The sequence below is a fragment of the Pteropus vampyrus genome, unplaced genomic scaffold (genome assembly GCF_000151845.1).
Source record: "Pteropus vampyrus isolate Shadow unplaced genomic scaffold, Pvam_2.0 Scaffold120, whole genome shotgun sequence".
NCBI classification, from domain to species: Eukaryota; Metazoa; Chordata; class Mammalia; order Chiroptera; family Pteropodidae; genus Pteropus; species Pteropus vampyrus.
Window position 1 is genome coordinate 87,375 of NW_011888901.1, and position 21,026 is coordinate 108,400.

The 21,026-nt window shown below is 44.1% G+C and overlaps 1 protein-coding gene across 1 annotated transcript in view; it reads left to right on the forward strand.

Annotated features, from left to right (window-relative positions):
• The window catches only part of FRMPD3 (FERM and PDZ domain containing 3), a 69,491-nt gene that overhangs the window by 25,286 nt on the left and 23,179 nt on the right, over positions 1-21,026 (forward strand). The window contains exons 5-12 of the mRNA XM_023534144.1: positions 1,251-1,264; positions 3,156-3,300; positions 6,030-6,161; positions 7,563-7,682; positions 12,475-12,611; positions 12,957-13,083; positions 15,103-15,192; positions 16,936-17,115. Of these exons, the coding sequence (XP_023389912.1) occupies positions 1,251-1,264; positions 3,156-3,300; positions 6,030-6,161; positions 7,563-7,682; positions 12,475-12,611; positions 12,957-13,083; positions 15,103-15,192; positions 16,936-17,115 (945 nt within the window). The remainder of the gene's footprint in view (positions 1-1,250; positions 1,265-3,155; positions 3,301-6,029; positions 6,162-7,562; positions 7,683-12,474; positions 12,612-12,956; positions 13,084-15,102; positions 15,193-16,935; positions 17,116-21,026) is intronic.

The window sequence follows — 21,026 nt, forward strand, 5'->3', positions numbered from 1 at the left end:
CCCATGCCATGTACCAGCCAATTTGGGGTCATGGCCAGCCAGCAGTCTTTCTCAGTGCTTTGTGGGGTTCACATGAGTTAAGCTGTCTGCTCCAGATAAGGAAATGAGAAATGGTGGATGGAGAGCAGAAAGATGTGTGGTAAGAAGTCATGGATTATAGCCAGAGTCCCACAGGAATCTGTAGAAGTTGGTGATATCTGGTGGGGGTGGGGAGGGGTTAGCTAGAGCTACCAGACACCTGTGTGCTTTTGCAGGCTGTCATGGGATAGGCTCTTGGGAAGCCCATGGCATTATGTACTGAGGCACAGCTACAGTTGAGAGAAGCTAGTAGGTTCAGCCTGAGCAGGGAAGTCAATGGGGTGCTAGATACTTTTATAGTTTCTTGAGGCAGGGCCACTCAGAAGGGATAGGGGACACTGGTGTCTTCCATCTCCATATCCCTGACTCTCACTTTCAAACTCAGCCCAGGCCCTCCTCTATCCCTGTTCTAGGAAGATTGCAAAACCCAAGGGACTACAGGGCCCCACTCACTGACAAGCTGTCTGAATAATTGGTGGTTGGGCTTCACATCAGTCCTGGCAGAAGAGGTTGAAGAGAAGTGGAGTTGGTGAGTAGAGAGGAAAGGGAGCAATATGGAGTCCCTATAGATCAGAGTGAAGTAGACCCTGAAGTCCAAGTCACTAAGGTGACCTTTATGTCCTGAGCCTTTGAAAATCCAGAGGAAATGTGACTTGAATTTGGAAAGTACGGACAGGTACAACCAATCCCATCTCAGCATTACAGAGTAATCAACCAAGGCCAGGCCACCCAGTGAGGAACTTGCTCCCTTCCTCTCCCTTTCCTTCTTCCTCTCCTTTTTTCTCCCCTTTCTTCCTCTCCCTTCCACTCTCCCCTTCCTCCATCATGACTTCCCTCTCCATATGTCTCAGCCAGCTGTAGCTAGACAGAATGAACCCCCCACCCCAGACCAGTCTGAATGCAAATGCCCCAGAGTAGCTAGGACCTCCCTGTCAGGTAACTTCTTTCACTTCTTGACAGGCCATCAGGCATGAGACTCTGCCGGGAAGGAGACATATATCAATCTTTCCACTCTAGTTGTGCTCAGGAAATTAATTACTTGATGCCACAGCAGCACCCTGCCACCACCACCAATGTGCACCATAGCAGCCACACCATTGGTTGGGACCTGGGGGAGTCCAGGCCCAGGTGACTCCAGGCTGTCCTCTCATCACTTTCCCTTTGTGTTCCAGGGCTTTATTAAGCAGTGAGAGCAAAAATAAATCCTGTAGGTGTTCCTGGCCAACTCTATTTTAAAGCAAAATCAATTAAGTAATTATGTGAGTCCAACCCAGTGTGCTAAATAAAACCTACCACCTCTGTTATCAGTCTGGGGATCCAGGGCCTCTGGCCTTGGCGAGAATGAGGTATCTGGGGTTTAGGGAAAGAACCAGGGAGTCACACATATAGAGTTTTCCAACTCTATATCTCATGACTTTCTACCATGGCTTGACTTTTGGCTCCCCACCACCACGAAGCACACCCTAACCCAGGAGGGACTTGCTTGTTCACGTTTGCATATTTTGTCTGTGACAGTCCCTAGATCTAGACCATTCTCTTCTGGCTTTTTTAATAGTCCATACCCACCATCTCCTTCAAAATCAAAATTCAGTTCACTTCATCTAGGAAACCTTAACTCTTATACCTGTCGATTTGTTTTGTTTTTATAATTATTCTCTAATGCATTCCTCTGGGTGAGGGCTAGGTATATGTGTGCAAGCATGCGTGTATGTGCCAGGTCACTACAACAAGAATGTAAGACTAGACCAAGCCCCCCTTTTTGCCATAGCCCTCATGGGGCTTAGCATAGTGCTGGGCATATAGTAAAGGCTCAATGAATACCCACTGAATTAAGGAATCTTGCCATCTTATGCAGCTTTTCAGTTCCTATAGAACTGATGATCTTAGCCTGGGGAAATGGTTGGATTCTCCTGATGAGTATAATCATTCAAGTAAGCACATATTAAACGCTTACCACTAAGATATTCCACAGCCATTTATTGAGCACCAACTGTGTGCCAGGAACTCTGCTCAATGTTAGGACTACAAAGATTGAGTAGAACATAATTATTGTGCTCTGAGTTCACTATTTGATTGTGAAAGACAAACATTTGTCAAACTATGAGAAGAGCTCTGAAAGAGGTATATATAAGCTGCTACAGGAACACATGGGAACACCAGGTCCATGTACCTGATAATATTGGACAAGGCTTTACAGAACTCATATTTAAACTGGCTTTTGAAGGATAAGTAGGAGTTTGCCAAGGAGGGAAGAAGGAAGGCAAAGGGAATAGTCTTTATTTAACAAATATTTATTGAGAATTTAACATGCACCACTCTATAAATAAACACCTGGACCAGGACAACTTTTGGTAAGGAGTTATAGCAGGTGTTCAAAAATGAGCTTTGCCAGTGGTTCTCAATCAGCGTCAATAGTGTCCACTCTCAAAGAACATTTGGAAATGTCTGAGGGTGTTTTGGGTCATCCCCGTGGTTTAGTATGCTATTGGCATTTAGTGTCTTAGAGTCAGAGATGCTAAGTATCTTGTAGAGAGTGAGATAGTCCCTGAATGATGACTTGCCAGAGGTCTGGAGGCATGAAAGAACAGCATGGGTACTTGGAATGGCAAGATATGATTCTGGGGAAGTTGGCAGGATCCAGGTCAGAAAGGACCTAAGATGCCACAGGGGAGAGGGAATGGCAGAGCAAAAGCATGTATATGAAAGTGATCTTGATGTGTGAAGGGCCTGGTGGAAAGAGAGGTGTCATGACATAGGAGCACATGAATGAGGTGGGCTTCTAAGGAGGCCTCCCATCAGCCCTTCAGTGTGTTGTAGTCTCTATGGACCAAGCACAACTCCAAGTTGTGGAGCTTTAAGCCACAGTAGAATGCAGGTGCATCGTGACATGAAATGGTGAACTTTTGATATGGCCCAATGTCTTGGAGAATTTGGTTCTGGTCTCCATGTAACATTATTGAACTGCTCTTTCCTCTGTTTCTTTGTCCTTCAATATCTTTGGCTTTCTGTCTCCTTGACTCACTCCTTTTTCTTCCTTTCTACACCCTTCCTTGGCGTCTCTTATCATTCTAAATGAGCCCCTCTCCTTGTCCTTTCCCCACTGCCTGTTCCCAGAAAATGATGAAGAAAGAAGCTCTTCTGCTCATCCCCAACGTCCTGAAGGTTTTCTTAGAAAATGGGCAAATCAAGTCATTCACATTTGATGGCCGGACCACAGTTAAGGTACATACAGAGTTTCTTCTCGCAGGTCAGCATTGCCCTCTCTGGAGCACACACAGCTGCTGGTCCCTGGGTTCCTTTGAGTCTACACAGAGCTGCTCACTGCCAGAGCAAGGTGGCCTTTGTGTTCCTGCTGCTGTGAGCACCAAGCTACAAAAACACAGCCTTCGGATGAGGGTGGTGGGGGAAATTTGCATGCCCACCTGTGTGCGAGTATTGTAAATGTGTATGTGTGCATGCCACACATGTACATGTGCATGCATGAGTATATGTGTGTGCATGCACGTGTTGCACATACATCTACTTGTAAATTGCTTTGTGTAGGTGTTACATTGTGTCCTTCAAGAATCTTAGGGGCTAAAGAGAGAGATCATTAAACCACTTATAAAGCAAAAATGATTTATATTGATACAATAACACCTACGCAAGTTTAAACACAGAAATCAACAAACACAATCTCTTGGGAGATTAGCTTAGCCATGCCTTGCTTCTTACAAGCATAGCTTAAGCACTGAACCAAGATTTGAAAAGTCCAGCAACAGCCCCTTTGACTATTCCTTTCACAGGAAGAGCGATTTCCAAGCTGTGATTCTGAATGGCTCAGCCAGGTGTCTAAAAGTTGTAACAATTCCCTTAGTCCTGAAGAGGAGAGGCAATAATACAATTAACCCCCAGGTTCATCTCTACTCTGGGATAGAAATATCCATTCCTGCTTCTTCTGGACTCTCTCCAGTAAGAAGATGTCATTTCCAGAATGAATGGTTTTATGATACCAAGGCTGTCCAGACTGCTGAGTGACTACAGCACCTGCCCAGAAAACCTACCTTGACCCATAGCTGTCCTGAGGTACCCATGCTGGGGCCAAGAAACCCCTGGGCTAGGAAACTTTCCCTACGAGGAATTATCAGGTGTTCAGAATTGGCCTTGCCAGTGGTTTTCAGCCAGGGTTGGCACTGTCCCCTACCAGACAACTTTTGGGAAAGTCTGAAGCTATTTCAGGTCATCTCCATAGTTCGGTGTGCATTTAGTGTCTCAAGGTCAGAGGTGTGAAGTGTCCTGTACGAATTTGAGCAGTCCCTGAATTATGAAGAATTGTCCTACCCAAAGTGCCAGTAGCACCCAAGTTGCAAAACATTGGGCCTATCCTGTGTCGATTGAACCGAGAGTTTCTTTGGAAGGCTTATGCCTGGGTGGGCCCCCCTGGGACCTACGATCAAAACACACTCCTTCAGGTACCTGGGATTGTCTCTTGTCTGTTGAATGTCTCAGTCTATGGGAGGGGCATTGAAATGGAACTAGGCAACCCAGGGGAGTCCAAAGGCCCCTCCTGCAAATGTGGATATCTCTCTGTCAGAATCCTCCTTGGTGCTTATTCATGAGTCAGTATGTCCCTTGTAGATCTATCCTCAGACTAGAGTCTTTACTCTTCTCTTTTGCCTTGGAGCTTTCTCCAAGTATTCTCCTACCTCACGACATCACCACCATTGTTGCTTCCAGGTAGCCCCAGCCTTCTAGGAGAGCAGTGTCCCCTGGCTTGCGATCTCATCCTGACTTCAGGGAGGGTGCACTGGCTATTCTTTGGAAGTTGGACAGGCTGCCAAGCCACTTGTCCCACAGAGTTACCTGGGTGAATTGACAGCCTGGCACAGGGGCCGTTACAGTTGTAACACCAGTTGGCAGTCATTGGCTTGGCTGTCCACAATCCCAATGCAGCTGAACTGCAAAGAAAACCTCATTTGTTCCTGCCAGAGCTCCAACAACACTGGTCCCTCTGTGACTACTTAGATAATACAAAGAGATATTCTCAAGTACCCACCAATTTCCAGCTGAACATTTGAATGGCTCAACATCTTTTCATGTTCACTGAGGGGGTTGTTTGGCAGCCCTAGCCATAAGGGAGCTTCACATTCCCAAGCCTGCTTCTTCCCTGCCTTTGGAAGCTGAGCAATGCTGACTCCACAAACACAAACACTGGAGCACAGTGTAGGCCAAAGTCACAACAAATAGATAGCAGAAGTGTCAAATTGACGTATGGGCAGCCCCCACAGGTAGGTTTCCAGATACCCTAATATTAAAAGTAGGGCAGAAGAGCAGACAGAGCCCAGAAGTAATCAGATTTATGAAGAAGTGACGTAGTTTCTCTGCGCCGACACATTTTTCAAGTTGCTAAATTGATTATCTCTAAAAGCCAGCTACGATCAAAAATGAACATTTTGCCAGTAACTCAAGTCATTCGATTTAGATTTTGAATCCAGAAATAGTCTACTTTTAATCATATAATTGTGGCTTTTGCTTTTGTTAATTCCTAAATAAAGAGTTGATGGACAAATCAGAGCGAACATTCTGACTTACTTGAGAAGGTGGGAGAAGAACCAGCACAGTGCTTGGTATTTAGTAAGCACTCAGGAAAGGAAGGAGAGAGAGAGGAAAGGAGGTCCAGCCTTGATCTTCTCAGCTATATGCCTGGCCAGGCCAAGTTCATAAATACTCCTCCCCACCCACTGTGTATCTTTGGTATTCATCAGGGCCCACTCCTCTGAATAGCACTCATGCATCACTCTCCTCATCCTGGAGCACATTGCCTGGGCCACAATAAAGGCTGGTGTTTCTGTCTTAGCCTTCTCCCCAGGATTATGATTCTTTGTATTCAGTCCTGCTCTCCCATGTTTGGTGCTTAGGGTAGCTTAGTGCTTGAATGGATCTCCCTCTCAAGGCTCTTTTCTCTTCCACAGGATGTGATGATGACATTACAGGACCGTCTTTCCCTGAGGTACATTGAGCACTTTGCTCTTGTCCTTGAGTATGTTGGGCCAGAACAGAACCATAAGTTCCTGCTTCTCCAGGACAAGCAGCCCCTGGCTTATGTAAGTAACTCTTTTATCCTGGCTTGATAGCTTTGCATTTGGCCTCTACTAGAGAAGAGGACCCTACATACTCTCTTTCTGGAAAATTCATAATTATATGCTCAGCCAACTCCCAGGAGTCACAGGTCTCAATCGAGGTTTGTACTACCCACCTCCAGAGGGCTTTTGGTGATGTCCCTTGTGACCTAAAAAGGGCACGAAGATTGTTTGTCTTGGTCTTTTGGTCACAGATCCTAGAATGCTGAGCTAAAAGAACAGTGTCAACTCTCCTGTCTCCTGGAAGCTATCTCCATTAGACTTTTCTGCCTCTGAGAGGAAAGGTGGCCTTCAGATGAAGGCTGTAATGGAAGGATCAGCATGTAGAGTCTAGTGAGATCAGCGAGGCCAGGATAAGTGTGGGAATGGACTGAGCAGGACCAAGAAAGTGCAGCATGTCACCCATACCTACTTCCAAGGCAGAGTAGGAGAAAATGTCTTATCATTCTAGCCTTTGCCACATGGAAATAGGCTGGGGAAATTCAGATTTTCTGGATGGTGTTTCACCAATGGTGAAGCACCAGGAAGAGCTAGAGCGGCAACCAGCACCAGTCAATATTCCCAAAGAGGGAGGGAAGGAGTTGAAGAGGGGAGGTTGAGAAGAAATGCCTAAATGGAAATAAAACTAAATCCAAAAATCACACAAAAAATGAAAGGATTTTGGAAAGAAAAAATGCAATCCAAATGCAATCCAGGGACTAACAGGTTCCTACCTATGAAGGGAAAGTTGTGGGTGTCCTGCTTGGAGTGACGCCTTAGGGCCTCTCCACCCCTCAAGAAGTCTTTTGAATCCTATTGGTCTCTTGTTCTGAATAGGATTTTAAACTTTTTATTGCCAAAAATATCTCAAATATACAAAAAGAGTAGAAGGATTATATAAGGAATCCTTATTACCCATGCCAGCTTCAGCAGTTACTGATATATTGCCAACTTGTTTATCTATACCTCCGAATAGGATTTTGAATCTTTGATTTAGCTTCTAGTCAACAACTTCTTCTGCTTGAGGTTGAACCCCTTTCAAGGTAAAGACCCTAGCCCCACAGGAAGAAGAGTCAGAGAAGTTCCCAGGAGCCCTTTCTTCCTACCTAGTACCTTAGGTGTTAGACCCAGTTGTTGATAAAGGCCATGTCCTGGATAAGTGATTCAAAAACTGTAGTCACTCGTGTCAGAAGGGCAGAAAAGACCTTGCTCCTCATCACTTTTCTCTAGGGGTAATTGGAATTGGCCAGGAGGGAGACAGAGTGGTAAACAGCACCCTTGCTCTACCCTAAGCCTCACCTTGAGGACACATTGAGCTGGCTTCCACTAGCACAGCCATTGATTCCCAGATCTCTTTGACTCCAACCTCTCATCCCTGGGATTCAGGTGGTGCAGAGGACACACTATCAAGGAATGAAATGCCTCTTCCGAATAAGCTTCTTTCCCAAAGACCCCGTGGAGCTGCTGCGTCGAGATCCTGCTGCTTTCGAGTACCTGTACATCCAGGTAGAGTCTGATTGGGGGTGCACAGATAGACAGACCAATGGACAAACAAGCAGGCAGGCTGTTCGGCTATCACAATATAAGTTTTTTCCAACTTCCAGGTAGCTCTGAAGGCCCTTTTCTTTTCTGCTACCATTGTAAGCCATAGCCAAGTTGGTTCTGGTGGCCTGAGCTGGCTGTAGCTCAAAGTCCTCTCTGTTTGTCTAGACAGATCTCATTAATTTTCAGGAGCAAGCAATACCAGTATCTTTGGAACCATAACAGGATCCCAAGGTTTAACAAGTCCATTTGGATAACAGGGGGTCCCAACCCCCAATGCCTAGCTCTAGTAAGGAAATGATTTCCAATTCAGTCCATCCAGGGACATTTGCTGAGTGCTTACTCTGGGCCAGGCCTTGTGCATGGTGCTATCAATTAGGGTGAACAAAGAACTGTCTGACACACTAGAGCTTATAGATATGTGGACAAATAAATATAAGATAGTGTAACAGGCACTAAGATAATGTCAAGGTACAGTGTCAGTAGGGGCACCCAGGAAGCTGTTTGCCAACTCTCCATAGGAAGGGGATAGTAAAAGCTTCACAGAGGAAGTGACACATGTATGCTCTTAGCCTTGAAGGATGAGTAGATGTTTGCTGTATCCAGAGATGTGGTGGAAGGGGAACAATCTAGGCAAAAGGTCTTGGATCTACAAAGTTTTGGTGGCAAGAAACAGCATGATATGAGAAAGCTGCAAGTAATTTATTATGGCTTGAGTGAGGAACGTGAGGTAAGGAGCAATAGGAAATGAAATAGGAAAGAAAGGAAGCAGATAGTGAAGGGTTTGATAGGCCATGGCAAGCACAAGCTTTAAAATGATTTAGAGCAGTGGTTCTCAAAGTGTCCCTGGACCAACAGCAGCAGCATCAACCTGAAACTTGTTGGAAATGCTAATTCTTGAGCCCCAGCCTAGTCCTACTGAATCAGAAACTCTGTAGGTGGGGCCCAGCAATCTGTTTTAACAAGCTTTCTAGGGAATTCTGATGCCTGAAGGAGTTTGAGAACTAGTGCCTTAGGGCAGTGGGTCTTAACCCTAGTTACACATTAAAATTACCCGGGAAGCTTTGGGGAAAAAAATATCCTGTCCTACCCAAGACCAAATAAATCAAAATCTATGAGAATGGGATCCGAACATTGACATTTTTCCATTAATTCCTCATGTGATTCTAATGTGCAGCTAAAGAAATCCTGCTGTAGGGTGTGGATACAGAAATGTTGATGGATGAGTGATTTTGACAGGCTGCATAAGACTAAGGAAGTACACCAGCTAGGGAGCTATTGCAGTTATCCAGAGGAGAAATGATGGGGGCTGGAATCGGGGCAGTGATGGAGGGGATGGGGTGGGATTCAAGAGATATTTAAAAGGTAGAATCGATGAGCTTTAACTCAATGATTGGTAGAAGCGGTATCCTTGCCCAAGTTAAGGAATATAGGTACTGGAATGGGTTTTGGGAAAAGATGAGTGCCTTTGGGGATGTGTTGAGTTTTAGGTGCCCATAGGACATACGGAATGCTTGATGAGAGGATAAATAAAACCCTCAAAACTCATCTCTGATGATGTCTCTGATGGTTACACCTGGATATGTGCTATGAGACACTGTGGTTGTCCTTGCTGCCCCTTCTGACAACCTAAAATGTTAGGAACATTTCTCAAACAGCCTCAGATTCCTTTACCAGCATTCTAGGGGACAATGAGTTGTGCTTCTTCTGTGAATTTTATAAGTTAAGTTCTCATTTTATTTGCCCTACAATTCTTCATTCAAGCTTCCAGGGATCATTTTGGTTCAAATATTTTGGAATTTGGTGACAAAACATGTCCACCCTCTCTCTCCTCTTTGTGATGATATGGAATTCAGCTGTATTCCTTCTTCCTTTTTTAAAATCTTTTTTTTTTAGATTATTTTCAAAATTTATTTTTCAGTTATAGTTGAAAATATAATATAGTTGAAAAATATTACATACAATATTATATTAGTTTCAGATGTACAACATAGTGATTAGAGATTTCTATACTTCATAAAGTGCTCACCTGATAAGTCTAATACCCATTTGACACTATACATAATTATAATATTATTGACTATTCCTTCTTTTTTTTATATTGAACAGCTTTATTGAGGTCGAATTGACACATAACAAACTACACATATTTAAAATGTACAATTTGATAACTTCGACATATGTTTATACCCATGAAAGTATCACCACAATCAAGATATTGAACATATCCATCACCCCCAAAGGTTTCCTCAGGCTCCTTTGTAATTCATCCCATTTCTAGGCAACCACTGATTGCTCTCCGTCACTATAGATTAGTTTGAATCTTCAAGTGTTTTATATAAATGAAATCATGCAGTATGTACACTTATTTTTGTCTGGCTTCTTTCACTCGACATAATGATTTTGAGATCTATCCATGTTGCATGTATCAGTAGTCCGTTCCTTTTTATTGTTGAGTAGTATTCCATGGTATGAATGTACCAGAATGTGTTTTGTCAGTTCACCTGCTGATGGACTTTTGGGTTGTTTCCAGGTTTTGACTACTACAAGAAAAGCTTCTATGAACATTCATGTAGAAGTGTTTGTATGACATATACTTTCTCTTCCCTCGGGTAAATACCTAAGAATAGAATAGTTTATCATCTAATAGGTCTTTCTTTAATTTCCTAAAGAAACTACAATACCGTTTTCCAAAGCGGCTGTACCACTTTACATTCCCACCAGCCATAAATGAGAGTCCCAGTTTCTCCACATCCTCATCAGCACTTGGTATTGTCAGTATTTTGTTTTTATTTTAGTCATTCTAATAGTGTTCAGTGGTATTTCACTGTAGTTTTCATTTGAGTTTCCCTAATGACTAATGATGGTAAACATCCATTCATGTGCCTATTTGCCATCTGCATCTTTTTTGGTGAAGTATCTTTTCAAATTTTCGCCCACTTTTTTATTAGGGTTTTTAGTTTTCTTGTTACCAAGTTTTAAGAGTTACTTATATGTTCCGGATACAAGTTGTTTGTTGGATTTGTTATTTGCAGTTATTTTCTCCCAGGCTTGTCTTTTCAGTCTCTAAACAATGTCTTTCATAGAGCAAAAATTTGAATTTCGATGAAGTTCAATTTGTCGATTTATTATTTTATGGATTGTGCTTGTGGTGTCATATCTAAGAACTCTTTGCCTAACCCAAGGTCACAAAGATTTTATCCTATTTTTTTTTCTAAAAGTTTTATCATTTTAAGCTTTACTTGTAGGTCTGTGATCCATTTTGAGTTAACTTTTATATGTGGCACAAAGTATTGATCGAAGTTTGTGGGTATTTGCATATGGATATACAGTTTTTCAGCACCATTTGTTGAAAAGACTATCCTTTCTCCACTGAATTAATTGCCTTTTCATTTTTGTCGGAAATCAGTTGTCTATATATGTGTGATTCTGTTTCTGAACTCTCTCTTCTATTTGATCTACCCGTCTTATCTTTATGCCAACATCACACTTTTTTGGCTATGATAGCTTTATAATAAGTCTTAAATCCGGTAGTGTTTGTCTTCCAACTTTGTTCTTTTTCAAAGGTGTTTTGACCATTCTGGGTCCTTTGCATTTTCATGTGAATTTGCTTATTAATTTCTACCAAAAACCTGCTGTCATTCTGGTTGGGATTGTGTTGAATCTATAGATTTATTTGGGGAGAATCGACATCTTAATAATATTGAGTCTTCAAACCCATGAACATAATGTATTTTTACATTTATTTAAGACTATTTTTTCTCAGCAATGTTTCTAGTTTTCAGTGTACAGGTCTTTCACATATTTTGACAGATTTTTCCCTAATTATTTCATATTTGTGATGCTATGATAATTGGTTTTGATTTTTAATTTTGATTTTTGCCTGTTGCAAGCATGTGGAAATACAATTAGTTTTTGTATATTGATCTTATATCCTGCAACCTAACTAACTCATTAGTTCTAGTAGTTATTTTTTTTTTTTTAGATTCCATTGGATTTTTTACATAGATGATAATTGATGAAACATTCCTCTTCCACTTTCTCCTATGTGTAGTGATACCGCCATGGCTCTCTAATCCCTTAGCTCCTCCTGGTTCCACCTCAATACAATGGGCAACTGGTCTAACTCAGGCTGAATCATTGATAGCTGGGAATCTGACCCTCTGGGTTTTGGGACTGTCATCATGCCCTTGGCCAGTAACTCTAGGGGACCCCTTTTAGGATAGTATAAGGAAGACTGACTTACTACTGCTTTTGACCTTCAGATCCCAAGGTACAGAATATTTGCCCCATCTCTGCAAATCATCTCTCATCCTGGGTTTTTGGGCCAGAGCCCTATAGAGAGCCCCTCCAAATTTCTCTCTTCCTTTGTTCCCATTTGACCTAGTAGAGGAACCCTGTATGGCTAGGGGATGAGTATAGGTCCTCAAGAAAAGGCAGGGAGGATCTCTTATAACAGAAAAATGGGAGTGATGCCATGTCTCACTTTTGCACTTCTGCCCACTTGTGCCTTGCCACTCTGCAAACCTTTCACTGAAAAGGAGGCTGTCCAATATCTACTGAATGAAGTGAATAGTGTCTCTGAGACCCAAGGTTCATCTTGTTACCCCTTCCCCAAAGGCAGAACTTTCCTCTTCCTCTTTATCTATGAGGACTGACACCAGTATCCTTTTCTGGGATGGAAGAGAGTAGATGGAGGTGGGATGGGGAAAAATGTCTCCTTTAACTGACAGATTTGGACTGCCCTCTCTCGCAGAGTCGGAATGATGTTATCCGGGAACGCTTTGGAATGGACCCCAAGCCGGAGATGCTTTTAGGCCTTGCTGCCCTCCATATCTATATCACTGTTTCAGCCACTCGACCTAGTCAGAAGATTTCACTCAAGAATGTGGAGTGAGTTGTGCTCGGGCCCTTGGGATGGGGGCCCTTCTAAAGCTGTGTAGAGAAAAGGTGCAATGTTTGAGCTTTGCTGTGCTTTTCAGGAATGTAGCTTTGGGATGGGAGTGAGAATTGGAGTTTCTCACACCTAAACCATGATGTACTTGAGCTATTGCTTCTTCTAGGGAACTGTGCCCAATGTAATTCTCCTGTGCCCATCGCTCTTTCTCTTTTTCTTTCTCCCAGGCTCTATTCCTCTACCTCTGCTTCTCAGATTCATTTGGTTTCTGTCTTACCACCTTCCTTTATCTGCCCCAGTTTGTCTATCTCACTAATTTCTTACTTTTCTTCTGCTTTCAGGAAGGAATGGGGCCTGGAACCCTTTCTCCCCCCCTCCCTCCTGCAGGGCATCAAAGAAAAGAACTTCCGGAAATCTCTCTCTCAGCAACTGAAGGCCCACCAAACACATCCTTCCAGTGGCACCAAGGTACCCAGAGTAGGCCATTGAGAACCCTACTCAGACACTAGTGGCAATGGGTGCTCCTGCATGTCTGCTCTTCTCCAGAAGCTCCCCGCTGTTTTCGACTTGGGTACACATCCAGCTTGGCCAGATATAGGGGACAATTGCAGAGAGGGCTTTTCCCAAAACTTGAGCTTCCCCCAGAGACACCTCAGTGGCCAACCACTGAGAGAGCCCAGGGTCTTCAAAGCAAAGGGACCAAGATGTAGGAGGAGAAAATTCTCAGGTCATTTCACCCACTTAGCAAGTGTTGGCTGAGCACCTGCCACCCTGTCATGTGGACAGCACATGTTTTCCATGGACATGACTACTCTATTACTCACTAGCTTTCTAATTCATCAGTCCTGGGACAGGGAATTCTGAGATAAAAGTCCAGCCCAATGAGACAAGACCTTACCTGAAGAATGGGTGACTGGCAGAGTGGAGGGTTCAGGTCATTGCTGTGCTCTCCAGCACTTTCTTAGGTGCCCTCTGAGGAACTCCCACTCCCTGCTTCCCAGCCCTGCAGGCAGCTTGTAAAGCTCAGTCTGCTTTTGCCCCAAAGGCAGGTCAGTGTTGAGAGCCACTGGAATCAGCATGCAGATGTAGATACAGGACACAATCACCTCATATATTCTACCCATTCCAGATTCCTTGCATTACCAACTAACTTCTCTTTTAAGATGCAAGTTATCCCAGAGAGTTAAGCTATTCCTACCTTGCTGTGCATATTTAATCAGATTGTTTTCTTCCCAGAGGAAAACATCAGTACTCCCAACCATCTCCTCGGCAAACATTTTTTTGAGGCTCCCCAGTGTTTGGGCTAGAGATACAAAGATAAAGAAGGCCTGGTCTTCCTCTTTGAGTCAGTCACAGGCTAGTGGGGAAACATGACAGTCAGTCACAGCACAGTGCAATAGGTATGGGTGCTCTGGAAGCATACAGAAGGAACGCCCAGCACAGCCTGAGGGGAGTGGAAAAGGTATTTGAGGCCAGAGCCGGGTCTTGACTGACAGATAAGAGTTTGTCTAGGTGAGTTGCAGAGAGGAAGACTCTCCCAGGTGTTTTCAAAGGCCCAGGGTTATGAGAGAATGTAGTACATGGAAAGAAATGCAAATAGTTCAGCATAAGCCAGGAGAGAAAGTTCAAGGAACACACCTGTAGTGTGGTGGAGGGTGGGGTCTAGAGAGAAGGATGGAGAGAGGTTGGCAGGAGCCAATTCATAGAGTGTCTTGTGTGCTATGGAAAGGAGTTATATTTCACCCTGTAGGCAGCCGGGAGCCATTGAAGGGTTTAAGCAGGCAGCTGATGTGATTAAGCTTATGTTTTAGGATGCTCTCACTAAGCAGTGTGGAAGGGTTGAAGGAAAGGAGTGTTAGTAGTGAAGTCACAGATGGGGGACATCAAGGCAAGGACCATTGGGCTAGAGAAGAAGGGTGTATAGGTTGGAGAGACAGTTAGGAGGTGGAATCAAGATGATTTGGTAACCGATGGCCTTCTCAGGAAAGAGGATGAGGGAGGAGTCCAGTGTGACTCAGATTTCTAGCTGGAATGCCCAGGGGATACTGCTACCACTAATAGAGATTTTCCTATGAGGGAATGCCAAAGGAAGAGCAGACTTGGGACTTGGGGGCGTTCAAGATTAAAGGTATTAAGGGGGACCCCTGGTTGGGGATGGCCAGTACCTAGTGGCTATAGAGGATCTCAGGAGACAGGTTTAGATGTGATGAGGTGTCACAGTTGAGGAAAGGAATTGGAGTTAACTCAATTAAGATAGATTCATTGTAATGAGGCTTTGGAGGAAGCAGGAGGGTTTAGAATGCTAGAGGCAGAGCTGGCCAAACCAGAACCTTCCTACAGTTTCTCTGAAGGTCTCCTCACACTCCCACAGTGTGGCTTGCTGACTAGTGCCTGTCCTAAGATGATGACACTCCTTCCTGAGAAAACAGGAAGTTTGCTTTTGTGTGTCTCAAGTTTCTCATATTTCTGGGTGGGTTGTTTCCACAGGGCTCTGCAATTCAGGCAAAGCTCCAGTATCTTCGAATTCTGAATGAACTTCCGACCTTCACTGGTGTTTTGTTCAACACTGTGGGCCTGGTCAGTGAGGGCAGTGGGATTGGGGGGAAGGGAGCCCTCTGTGTGCACTGTCCTTGGGTGGAGGGCAGAAGGGACTCCATTAGAGCTTTAGGGGGGCATTCTCTCTTAGCAAATATTTCTAAAGGCCTTCCCTCCTCTTCCTCATTCTTCTCCTTCTCCCCTCTCTAGTCCCACCTCTGATAAAATGGTTAAGTAGGAGGCCATATTTGTTTTTAGTACCTCTTCATGACCCTTTTGTGTCCCCTTTCCTCAATTTCAGGGGTTGGCAAACTTTTTCCATAAAGGGCCGGATAGTAAATATTTTAAGTTTTGTAGGCTGGCTATGCACATGTCACAAATACTCAGCCCTGCCATTGTAACATGAAAGCAGCTGTAGACAATATATAAACAAATGTGTGTGACTGTGTTCCAATATCTCTTTATGGACACTGAAATTTGAATTTCATGTGATTTTCACATGTCATAAAATATGGTTCTTTTGATTTTTTTTCCCAACCATTTTAAAGTGTAAAAGCCATTCTTATTTCATGGGCTGTATAAAAACTGGTGGTGGGCCAGATTTGCCCATGGGCCAGAGTTTGCTGACCCCTATCCTGTTTAATTTCCCTTCCTTATACCCCCACAGCCTCCCACCCCAGGCTTCCTGAGTCAGCATACTTCCCCCTGCCTGCCCAGAGCATCTACTGCAGCAACACCCTTTTCAGGAGTGGGGTATTCCTGGTCCCACCTAAGACTGTGCCCCAGGCTAGTTTACCCTAGTGAGTTATGGTGAAAGGAAATTCAAATCATCTTGCTGACTGGATCCAGGTGCTTGTCATGCTCTCGGAAACGTGCTGTCATGCTCATGCTGGCAGGGCACACCGATGGAAAGCTGCTTATCAAAGTATAGCAGATGGAAGAGGTTCCTCAGGGTGATGCTAATACCAGGGAATAGGCCCACAGAGGGCACCAAGGAGCCTGTCGGGACCACTTAAATGAATTCAGTCCATCAGGCACAAAGGTAGCCATTCACATACTAGGATTTGAGGATTGCTGAAAGCCTACTGCCCCCTCCCTCCATCTTACCCCCACACCCTTGCCATTGCTGAAATTCTTATAGGCCATTCCTTTAGGTTAAGACTGCTGTAGTGCCTATCAAAGAGCAAAGATCTTCTTAGGGAGAGAGACCCCCTCTCATCCCGCCATTGAACAGTCAACCCTTAATACCTTAGGCAGAGTTAGTTTAACTTTGTCAGTTTAACTTTTGGCACCTGGTGAGAAGTACATGTTTGAGTGGCTGTTAGTCATTGACGGGGCAGGGGGCAGGGGTGATAAAGAGAAAACACAAGATGCCACCTGTTCAAGCAGAGCACTGGGTGGAGGCCTTAAGTGGTCCGCAGAAACAAATGGAAAGTCCTTGGAGCTTAATAGGAAGAGGATGCTATAAAGGCACTGAAACAAACCTCACCTACTTCATGATTTTGCTGGAACCAGCCCTGCTGCTTCCCACTTCATTCAACCTGCTGCTGAGGCTAAGGTGTCCATTTGGACCAATGATCCAGGACCTTGACCTGAGAACAGGAGAATCCCAGGCCATTTTCCCCTGAAAGTTGTCCTCCTGCCCTGGCACTGAGCCCCAGATGCTTCCAGGCCTCCCAGAAGAACTGGTCCAATGCCTGTTTTCTGTTCCCTCCTCCTGCCTCCTCCCCCACCTCCTCTGCCTTTTTTTTCCCGTGAATGCTGCCCACCACACTTGGGCACCAGGGTGAGAAGCAGTCAGCCACTACTCTCCTGGTAGGACCCCGTCACGGCATCAGCCATGTTATTGACCTCAAAACCAACCTCACCACTGTGCTGTCCGAGTTCAGCAAGATCAGCAAGATCCAGCTATTTCGGGAGAACCAGGGCGTGGCCCGGGTGGAGACCAGCATCATGGATGCCAAGGTAAGACTGGCTTTGGAGCCTACTTCTCCCCAGGGACAGGCCTTGGGAACAAAGGAAGAATTAAAGAGAAAGAGTTTGAGCCTGTCAGGTGAGGTTCAGTTATTCTGAAGTGGTTCAGACCCTGAGCCCCTTTGGGCTCATCTTTCTTTCCTATCTCAACCTTGTAGGACATGGCATCTTGACCACATATTAAGGTCAGCCAGTTTAGAGAAAGCTAGGGAGTATCAAATCAACCCATAAGAGGTCTTTAGCAGAGAGCAAGGGAACCGGAGAACTTGGAGCTACCCTTAGGCCATCACTTCCCTATCTTTCTTGTGTCGTAGCACACATAGGAAATTACATTCTTGTGGAATACTGGGGTAAATGGACCAGCCCCAGAGACTCTGGCACCCCTGCCTGGCTGCCCCAGAGGCTAAAGGTATATGTGTACACCATTTGGGGAGCCCTGCCATAGGCACACCCACTTGGGATCATGGAGAAGGGGATGTCTGAGTATGTGGACAGAACCAAGGAGAGAGTGAAGAGGTAGAGCCTAGTCCCCATTTCACCTCCCGGAGTCCACCTCTTTCAGAACTTTAGAACATTTCCCATAGATTAGCTCCTTCAGACTGGCAAGAAGCTGTCGCCTGTGGAGAGCCTGACAGCTATGGCCAGCCACCCCCTCCATAGCTCTCCTGTTTGAACACCCAGTGACCACTGTGGGTGGGAGGCAGGCCTGCCAGCTGGTGAAAGCTATTAGAGGAGGTGCAACTTTTCTTCCTTAAAAGATTTCCCAAGGGGAAATGTTAGCAGATTAAGAGATGGACAGTTTGCTGTTTCTAAAAGAGCAAATTATTTACTTTATTTTTGTTTTTGTGAAATCCAGAAAGCTTTAATATGTTAATTTTTCCACCTGTGTTTTCACAGGATTGCCATTGGTTTAGGAACCTACCTAGAGTTGATATTTAATTGGCTTGTGACCACTTCCTCAGCCAATGATTGCTGCCCTTCTCAGGTGTTTTGGGTAAAAAGCCAAATGTGTAGGTAGGGAAGGGGGAGGAAAGACAGACATGCAGAGGAGATGAAGCTTCCTGAGAAATAAAAACAAATTTAAAACAGAGAAATAACTTTTTCAACTGAATCTTCTTCTTTGTCGTATGAGTGATTCTCAACATTGGCTGCACAATTAAATTTTCTTGAGAGCTTTTGGAAAATAAAGATGCCTAGGTCCTACTCACAGAGATTGTGATTTAATTGATCAGGGTACAACTTGGGCATTAGGATTTATTTATTTTTCAGTTCCCTGGGTGATTCTGTAGTACAGCCAGGTTTGAGAACTGCTTACCTCTGGGTCCAGTGCTCTGGGCGGAATAGGCAGAGCATGGTCAGTGGGGTGTTGCTTGAGTAAGGAGTACTATTCTCATTTCTAGGGCTGATCCAACCACAGTTGTGAGCATGAATGCTGCCCTGGAGGGGCTACACTCTTACTGGGAAGACCTAAACTCACCAAGACATATGACCTGCTTTAAAACACAACATCAGAACATGTATAGAACTCTGTAGTCAGACCAGGTTCAAATCTCGGCTTTACTACTTCCTAGCTGTGTGGCCTTGAAAAAGTAACTTAATCTGAGCACTGATTTCCTCAACTGAAAAATAGAGTGCCTATCTGAAAAGTTTCTCATTCAAGATTAAATGAGAAAATGTATGTTGAATGTCTTAGCACACTGCCTGACACATTATAAGTATTCAAGAAATGAAACCTGTTATTTTTTAAAACTCAAAACAACAATAAAGTTAATAGCAAGTAATTTTGTAGATAAGTATAGTGTGGAACATGGAACAAAAGAACAGGAAGGGGTTAACCAGAACTGGCTTCCCACAAGAGAGTGTTAAGATGGATCTTGAAGAGATAGGCATAGATTAGCAGAGAGAAGTAGCATGTATTCACAGGCAGAGAGCAAGCACGGAAATAAGCAAGCCATATGTGCAAGTCGATAAGCATAGTTGCTTGGCTGCAGCACATAGACGGGAATAACAAGAAAAGAGATTGGGGAGATTGGGGGTGGGCAGAACAAACTGGTTATAAGCTTTGAAGACCAGTCCGAGGAATTTAGATTCAATGCAGTAGAATAATGGGAATCCATTGTAGGCCATGGAGCAGAGGAGTGATAGGATGAAAGCTGATTTGGACCAGTGTGCCCCATGGATGGGGGCAAGGCTAATGTAAAACCCAGGGATGTGAGGAGGGGATCATGGTGCTACTGCAGGGGTAAAGTGATAAGGGCAGAGCCTGAGCTGGAGGGACAGCAGTGGTAATGAAAAAGAAAGAATGAATGCAAAACATGTCGAATCATTAAGAGTGTACATGCACATTCCTATACACATTCCTCTCCTGCACATACAATACACACATCTATTGTACCTAACTAATTACCTGCTGCACGTAGCTCAGGTGCACTGAAGAACGGCACTATGCATGCAGCACACAGAGAGTCCACATCATGGGTGGGTGGAGACGCGAGAGACTATGTTAAGTGATAAACAGATCTTGTTGGTGAATGAAGGGGGCTAGGAGAAGGTTGCATTTTGCCTAGACGATGCAACCATCAGGTGGCAGATAGTTCAGGTATGCTCTCCTTTAAGCAACCACTAAAATACATATGAAAAACCACAGGAGAATTATTCACTTTACATTATATTGTTTCTACTTTGTAGAAAGAGTTATGTGCAGTAGGCAGAATCATAGCCCCCCAAAGATGCCAATGCCCTAATTCCCATAACCTATGAATATGGTATGTTACATGGCAGGGAGGAATTAAGGTTGCAGATGGAAGTAAGATTGCTAATCAGCTGACTTTAAAATAGGGAAATTAACCTGGAATATCCAGGTGTACCCAGTGTAATCACAAGGGTCCTTATAAGTGGAAGAGAGAGGCAGAAGAGAAAGTCAGATCACTGCAGTGTGAGAAGGACTCAGACTGACCTTGCTGGCTTTGAAGATAGCAGAAGGGACCATGAGGCAAGGAATGCGGGTTGCCTTTTAAAGCTAAAGGCAAGAAAGCCCATTGTTCACTAGAGCTTCCAGAAGGCAGAAGGGATGCAGCCCTGCCTATCCTTGATTTTAGTTCAGTGAGACTCATTTTAGACTTCTGACCTCCAGAACTAAAAATAATAGATGTATATTGTTTAAGCCACCAGGTATATGTTCATTTGTACAGAAGCAACAGGAAATGAATATATAGAGAGATTCCTTCAAGTAGGAGGCTCTCATTAAAGATATGATTTGATTGATAAATGTTCTGCTCACACCCAACTTTGGTTACATAAAATCTGATGCATTTGTAATCAGAGATGTCTGCTGTGTGCACCAGTAGTTACATGTCAGTTCCCTATGAAATGAACAGGGCAGTATTTATACCTTTCTCATATAAATTGGCTGTCAAATGGAAACCCAGATCTTTTTTCTCTCTCACTCTTCCTTTTTTCCTCCCACCACTATATCATTTAGTATGGACTTACTGTTGCTAGGAATCATGCTAAACCCACTGAGAGAGACAAAGATTAAAAAAAAAGAAAAAGAAGAAACCTGGAAAAACATTCTTTCCCTCAAGAAGCGTACTGTCTTGTTGAAGAGAAAGAAGTTCGTCACCTAATGGCATACCAAAGGAGTTACCATAGGCTAGGTACCAAGAGTATGTCGGTGTACAGAGGAGAGCAAAATTAATTCTGGCTGGAGGATTAAGGAAGCTTCCTGGAGGTACTTGATATCATCAGTGTCTGTAGTTACTGAGCGGTGCCTCTCCCCGTATATCTGCACAATTGGAAGGATTTGGCAGCTCCTTACTGGAGAATAGTTTACTTGGTCTTAGTAGGAGTCTATCTTTGGGATCAGTGTCATGCTATAGGCTGCTCACGCAGTTGCTTAAGAG